The following is a 7858-nucleotide window of genomic DNA, read 5'->3' as shown; positions in this document are numbered from 1 at the left end:
TTCTCATTTTCTTTATGGGGCATGTTTGTTAACAATACCACTGAAAATATCAAACAAGATGGTCCAAGCATATTCGACAAAGAGGAATCAAGCTGATTCTATACCAATTTACAGAGGCCAGGTCATGAAGGAAGGCTTGCTCATTGAAGTTTTTAGCAAGTGTCTATTACAAGTCAGGACAAGTTGTTTCACTGAGCAGTTATATGAACACAGGCGGTAAAACAGTGATCACTAAGGTCATTACAGGAAACACAAGACTGATACCTATCAGGATTATTTGTGAGGATAACATCAAGGAGAGTAGCCTTTTCTGGGTGTTTGGAGTCATACCTTGTAGGATTGGTGATAGTCTGAGAAAGATTTAGGGAGTCCCATTGCTTTAGGACTTGTTCAGGTGGTTTAAGCTTGTCCCAGTTTTGGTCACTTAGCAGGACAAATTCAGACTTAGTGTACGGGGCCAGGAGAGAGATTAGGGCAGGTGGGGTACAGGCCGGTATTGATGGAGGACGATAACACCCAGCAACAGTCAACAAAGAGCTATTTGATAGTTTAATGCTTAAAACCAGCAAATCAAATTGTTTTGGTGGAGACAACCGAGCACTGAAGGTGTTCCTTGGTAAAAATTGCCACTCCACCACCTTTGGAAGATCTGTCTTACCGAAAAAGGTTATATACTGTCACGCCCTGACCACAGAGAGCCCTCGGGGTTGTTTCTAATCGTTAGTACTTCTTTGTTGGTGTGAGTATGGTTCCCAATTGGAGGCAGCTGATGATCGTTGCCTCTAATTGGGGATCATACTTAGTTTGGTTCTTTCCCACCTGCATTTGTGGGATGTTGTTTGTTTGTGTTTCAGTTAGTGCCTATGTGCGCTCTGTACTGGATGTCCGTTGATTCTTTGTTGTTTTTGTTAAGTTTCACTTTTGTAATAAAGTATGTGGAACTCTATTCACGCTGCGCCTTGGTACGCTTATGTATACGACGATCGTAACATAAACAAGCAAGTTCATACTACATCGCACAGTTCAGGCTTCATCTGATTTATCTATACAGAAAATGCACATCAAGCTCACTGAAAAAGATTGAACCTATGTCAGTCAATAAGTTGTTTAAAAAATGAAAAATAACCAACGTTTTGGTTAATCGCTCAGCACTACAGTACACTAGTGGTTCCAATTTTAACACTAACTTACTAGCTAGTGTATTAGCAAAAATTGTGATGACTAGCTAACCCCTTTAATCTGTGGTATCTAGATATTAGTGTTAGCAAGTAATGTTAAACACTAGCTAGATATTATTAATATTATTATTATTAGATGGCAGTGGATAACATAACTAGCTAAGACTAACTTGTATAAATCCTGATAATGAGGATAAGAGTTATGTGTAGCTGTGCTATGCTAAATTGTCATATATTCCTCTTCTCTCCCACAGATTCCCAGAAGGTCTCAGACTCCAGGATGGGAAAATGCTTAACAAGAAAGAAACAGATGAAGACACAGAAGGGGACCATGAGACCCTAGGTTAGTGTTGTATTTTTAAATAGTTAATCTGTTGTCAATTTATAGTCTGACTTGTAATGTTAAAAAGGGGAGAAAAAGACACCGCAATGTTGAGACAATGATAAACAGCTGCCTCTAATTGAGAACCAATCTAGGCAACCATAGACATACATAAACACCTAGATAGTAAACGACCCCATAAACCTACAAAACCCCTAGACAGTCCAAAAACACATACATCACCCATGTCACACCCTGACCTAACCAAAACAATAAAGAAAACAAATAATACTAAGGTCAGGGCCTGACAGACAAGGTAGGGCTGGTATACAGAAGATAGCCCTATTTGCTAAAAGACCAAGTCCATATTATGGCAAGAACAACTCAAATAAGCTAACAAAAATGACAGTCCATCAATATTTTCAGACATGAAGGTCAGTCAATCTGGAAAATTTCAAGGGCTTTTAAAGTTTCTTCAAGTGCAGTCGCAATAACCATCAAGCACTATGATGAAACTGGCTCTCATGAGGCCCGAAACAGGAAAGGAAGTCCCAGAGTTACTTCTGCTGCAGAGGATAAGTTCATTAGAGTTACCAGCCTTAGAAATTGCAGCCCAAATAAATTCTTCACAGAGTTCAAGTAACAGACACATCACAACATCAATTGTCAGGAGACTGCATGAATCAGACCTTCATGGTCAAATTGCTGCAAAGAAACTACTATTAAAGGACACTAATAATAATGGGCCACTTTGAAGAATCTCAAATATAAAATATATTTTGATTTGTTTAACACTTTTTGGTTACTACATTATTCCATATGAGTTATTTCATAGTTTTGATGTCTTCACTATTATTCTGCAATGTAGAAAATAATAAAAAAAATAAAGAAAAAACCCTTTTTTTATTTCACCTTTATTTAACCAGGTAGGCTAGTTGAGAACAAGTTCTCATTTGCAACTGCGACCTGGCCAAGATAAAGCATAGCAGTGTGAACAGACAACACAGAGTTACACATGGAGTAAACAATTAACAAGTCAATAACACAGTAGAAAAAAAGGGCAGTCTATATACAATGTGTGCAAAAGGCATGAGGAGGTAGGCAAATAATACAATTTTGCAGATTAACACTGGAGTGATAAATGATCAGATGGTCATGTACAGGTAGAGATATTGGTGTGCAAAAGAGCAGAAAAGTACATAAATAAAAACTGTGGGGATGAGGTAGGTGAAAATGGGTGGGCTATTTACCAATAGATTATGTACAGCTGCAGCGATCGGTTAGCTGCTCAGATAGCTGATGTTTGAAGTTGGTGAGGGAGATAAAAGTCTCCAACTTCAGCGATTTTTGCAGTTCGTTCCAGTCACAGGCAGCAGAGTACTGGAACGAAAGGCGGCCAAATGAGGTGTTGGCTTTAGGGATGATCAGTGAGATACACCTGCTGGAGCGCGTGCTACGGATGGGTGTTGCCATCGTGACCAGTGAACTGAGATAAGGCGGAGCTTTACCTAGCATGGACTTGTAGATGACCTGGAGCCAGTGGGTCTGGCGATGAATATGTAGCGAGGGCCAGCCGACTAGAGCATACAAGTCGCAGTGGTGGGTGGTATAAGGTGCTTTGGTGACAAAATGGATGGCACTGTGATAGACTGCATCCAGTTTGCTGAGTAGAGTGTTGGAAGCCATTTTGTAGATGACATCGCCAAAGTCGAGGATCGGTAGGATAGTCAGTTTTACTAGGGTAAGCTTGGCGGCGTGGGTGAAGGAGGCATTGTTGCGGAATAGAATGCCGACTCTTGATTTGATTTTCGATTGGAGATGTTTGATGTGAGTCTGGAAGGAGAGTTTGCAGTCTAGCCAGACACCTAGGTACTTATAGATGTCCACATATTCAAGGTCGGAACCATCCAGGGTGGTGATGCTAGTCGGGCATGCGGGTGCAGGCAGCTATCGGTTGAAAAGCATGCATTTGGTTTTACTCGCGTTTAAGAGCAGTTGGAGGCCACGGAAGGAGTGCTGTATGGCATTGAAGCTCGTTTGGAGGTTAGATAGCACAGTGTCCAATGACGGGCCGAAAGTATATAGAATGGTGTCGTCTGCGTAGAGGTGGATCAGGGAATCGCCCGCAGCAAGAGCAACATCATTGATATATACAGAGAAAAGAGTCGGCCCGAGAATTGAACCCTGTGGCACCCCCATAGAGACTGCCAGAGGACCGGACAGCATGCCCTCCGATTTGACACACTGAACTCTGTCTGCAAAGTAATTGGTGAACCAGGCAAGGCAGTCATCCGAGAAACCGAGGCTATTGAGTCTGCCGATAAGAATATGGTGATTGACAGAGTCGAAAGCCTTGGCGAGGTCGATGAAGACGGCTGCACAGTACTGTCTTTTATCGATGGCGGTTATGATATCGTTTAGTACCTTGAGTGTGTAAGTGTGTCCAAACATTTTACTGGTACTGTAAATGAGAAAAGATTCAACACTTTGTTCAACATATTTAGTCAATGAATGGTGGGTATGAAGACCAAAACTTTCAACGTTGTGAGAAGATACCTCCTCCGCCATTTCACCAACCAAAGGCATTACGGTTACCATTTAACACCAGAGCGTTCACCACACGTGGACTATCACTGAGCAGTGGTAAGTATGTTGATATAATCTGGTAAGGGGTAATATATTAGGAACGATAATTGAATAATGTCCTGGATGTACATTTGGCCAGGTCATCATTTAAACCAACCTCTTCTGTTCCTGGGACAGAGCATCAATGCATCACACCCAAAAGTGAGAAAATAACTATTGTTCAACTGTGCAACTATTGAAAATAAGGTTGCATAATGATACATAAGGGTTAATCTTATAAGCATGTGTAAGTGCATTTATAAAGTGTTAATAACTGTAGGTAGATATTGGCTCACTATTTGGCAAACACTGACAAGTTATTGCACTATTTTGACCAATGCGATACAACTGTTTATTAATGGTTTATAAATGCATTTACAAATGATTAAATAATGATTCATAATGTAATTATAAACCCTTTATAAACCCTTTACAATTTCAACCTCTTAGTTAAGTGTTACTGAAAAAATGAATGGGCTACTATCCTTGACTGTGCTGGACACTCCCTCTACAATGTTTTTTAAGCTCATGTCATTGTTTCAGACTTCCGAAATGTAAAAGTAACAGAATGTAAAATTATTTTGTTGTCCTGTATAATAAAGGATTTTCTGTGCATGTGGGAGTTTGGATGAGTGTTATTGCTGTAGGCTTTGGTGAGATAGCCTTGTTAACTCGCCTAAAAAATACAAAAGGTTTTAGTTTTAGTCACGAAACCACTTAGACACCTATGCACATTATATGATAATCACCATCAATGTACCATTTGCAATCAGAATAATAAACATAAGCCCTCAAAAAACATAGACTATCAAATACACATTACTACACATGTTTATTGTGATAATGTTTCAGTAGTCTGCAGTACATTGTTTTGCCATACCAAAGTTCTATCTATGATAAGCCATACCAGATCTGATATACAGAAATGATTATCTACGTCTCAATTCATTCTTTCAGCATAACGTATAGTTTGTTTATTGAGTTCATGTTCAAAGTTGAAAAGCAAGCTATAACTGCAGTTCCAATCCTCAGCAGACGCTCTACCATCGCACTTGTCAAATCAAGTCTAACTGCTGTCCCGCTAGTAAAAGAGAAGGGAAAGAGAAAATACAATTATAATTATAATACATACTTCATTTCAAATACTATATCCCCAAATATTTGTAATTGATTGAGCAACGGTGGGGTGAAGCTTACAGGCAGGTACAATAATCACAACTTTTATCCTTCACAGTTATAATAAACAGGTATTCCTAAACTAGCACTTACTGCAGTTGTAGAGACGATTGATCCGCAGAATATCAATGGGGCTCATCTGAGTTGCCCTGCCAATAACTGCATTATTGTCAGGGATTGGAAGAATGGTGGGCTGCCTGTTGCTGGAGAAGGCAAACCTGGAACCAGACAACATAGGACAGAAAACTCTGAAGCTATCAATTGAAATTAGAGGATGACATGAGTAGACTATGAAAGGATTTCTCTTATTTTAGCCATGTAACATTCCAGCTGTTATCGCAGTAAATAAAACCTTTATATGAATTTCTTTAATTTACCTTGAGTAGTGCATGACAGAATTATAGTCATAAGGAGTCCCCAAGTTAATCGTGTTGATCTTTCTGAAATTGAATTCCATTCCTAGGATGGAAAATGTATGATAAATCATTTTCTTACACAGTATAATAACATTCACTCTTGTAAAGAAATGTTTTACAGATGATTATGAATAGTGTAAATGCATATTAATTGTAAGGTTTATAATTCTTCTCAATGTTTCTACATGTTTACAAATAATGAAATACTAATGTATTATTATTATAATCAAATAGTAGTGCACTATAAATAGTTTAATAAGGCTTTCCCATTAAAGTTATAAAAGTGTTACTAAGATTTCTTACTCAAAAGGGGCAGGAAGAATATTGTGCACAATCTATTTATTATTTCCCTATGAAATTATGTTTAAAAAAAACAAGTATTATAAAGCATTATAAAGCACTAACCAGGAATAATGTTCTGCGTCAGGATTTGAACATTGCTATCCCGGTCACTGCGTGTTTGCTCATGGTTGAAGCCCAAGGCATGCAGCAGTTCATGCTGCACCACAGACAGAAAGACACATCCGTTCCTACTCAGAGACACGACCTGGCCATTCCCCCGGCGTCCAATAAATGAGAAACAGCTACAAATAAGGGTGCATACAGAAGACAAAGGTCATTTCTAAAAGTGATAAAGTATTATCTTTATGCAATAAAACAGTCAAGTAAATTGTCACGTAAATACTAGGTAAATAAGAGTGGCAAAAGACAAGTACAACAGGCCTAGTAATGTAATGTGCAGTGGTCATACCCTGACTGAGACTGGATGTCCACAAAGTCCCTCTGATTGGTTCGGGGAAAGAATCGGATGCAGGTTGATGCAGCAAAGGTTTGCAGCCCACCTTCAATTACGGACCTCTCCCGGGCCGCTGCTCAATGGAGCAATAAGAAAGTCAGAAACTCTATAATCACAGGCACGCACACACACACACACACACACACACACACACGCACACACACACACACACACACACACACACACACACACACACACACACACACACACACACACACACACACACACACACACACACACACACACACACACACACACACACACACACACACACACACACACACACACACTCATATACTATAGTAAAACCAAACCATTAGGCTCAGCATAAAATCGTTTCAGAGAACAAAATACTTACAGTATTGATTAGAGATCACAAAGGGCACGTAAACGTTCCCATCAGAAGACTTCTGCCACTTGCATCCGCGAGCTGTGCAGGGGTCAGCGTTCATGAACCCAGTATCTACTGCAATGTCCCCAAACATGACTAGTGGCTCATCAAGTCTTTGTCCTAGAAAACAACACCAAGTGAAGGTTATCTGCTATCCATTCTTGATGCCATTAAATATAGAGTAGGAATGTACAGGCTTCCATACCAAGATTTCTGTTGGCCTTCTCAATGAGCGTTGAAGCAGAGTATTCATCCTCCTCAATGCTGTTGGTGCTAGTGCCGTCTGTGGAATGGAATAAAAAATGTGCTTAAATGCAACTGTGTCCCTAATAACTCATATTTTAATAAGATAATATATGTCATTTACATTATAACAATGAATGATTAATAAAAAACTGATTTAGTTTATGAAACATGATATTTAGATGATACAATGTCCAATACAATGTCATGCAATAGCTCAATGTTTATAAATACAGGATGAGCATACCAATGTCCTCTTCACTCCATTCATATGAGGCTTTCTGTGTGGCAACAGCAGAAGGAAATATGTACAAGTTTGTTTAAAACGCACATAATTCATCATCATGCACAGCTGTTTCTCAATAGTCTCAGATAGACCCTTACCCCTGTAGATCGGCCCTGAACTGAGCAGAGAACAGCGATGAAAATGGACAGCACAAAGACAGGTGCCATGGTGAAGGACTGCAGGATGCCCAGGATCAATCTGTTGTGAACATGATAGACCTGCAGTTTATATAATGTCGGCTGACAGACGCTGTCTTTGCTCAGAATACTGGTAAATTGCAAAATAGCTGTAGATGTTGACCAATTCAACCAAAGTCTTGCTTCAAGATGTTTAAAAAGAAGTGTTCCTCAAATTTTGGGGACTGTGGTTTTGTGATGTCTTGCATACATGTCATGGGTAATTAATAAGATAAATACAATACAACT

The 7858-nt window shown here is 39.4% G+C and overlaps 1 protein-coding gene across 1 annotated transcript; it reads right to left on the bottom strand.

The window, feature by feature from the left end:
* Positions 1-4938: 4938 nt before the first annotated feature.
* Positions 4939-7642, bottom strand: LOC115113505 (high choriolytic enzyme 1-like). The gene is made up of 9 exons (XM_029641258.1): positions 7532-7642; positions 7395-7428; positions 7110-7187; positions 6872-7024; positions 6469-6586; positions 6123-6301; positions 5679-5760; positions 5395-5519; positions 4939-5206 (listed from the first exon to the last, which is right to left on the bottom strand). The coding sequence occupies exons 1-9, from the start codon at positions 7598-7600 to the stop codon at positions 5181-5183; spliced, it is 864 nt and encodes a 287-aa protein (XP_029497118.1). The 5' UTR covers positions 7601-7642; the 3' UTR covers positions 4939-5180.
* Positions 7643-7858: the final 216 nt, after the last annotated feature.

This window comes from Oncorhynchus nerka, linkage group LG28, assembly GCF_034236695.1.
Source record: "Oncorhynchus nerka isolate Pitt River linkage group LG28, Oner_Uvic_2.0, whole genome shotgun sequence".
Classification (NCBI taxonomy): Eukaryota; Metazoa; Chordata; class Actinopteri; order Salmoniformes; family Salmonidae; genus Oncorhynchus; species Oncorhynchus nerka.
This window is presented reverse-complemented; position numbering and strand designations above follow the sequence as displayed.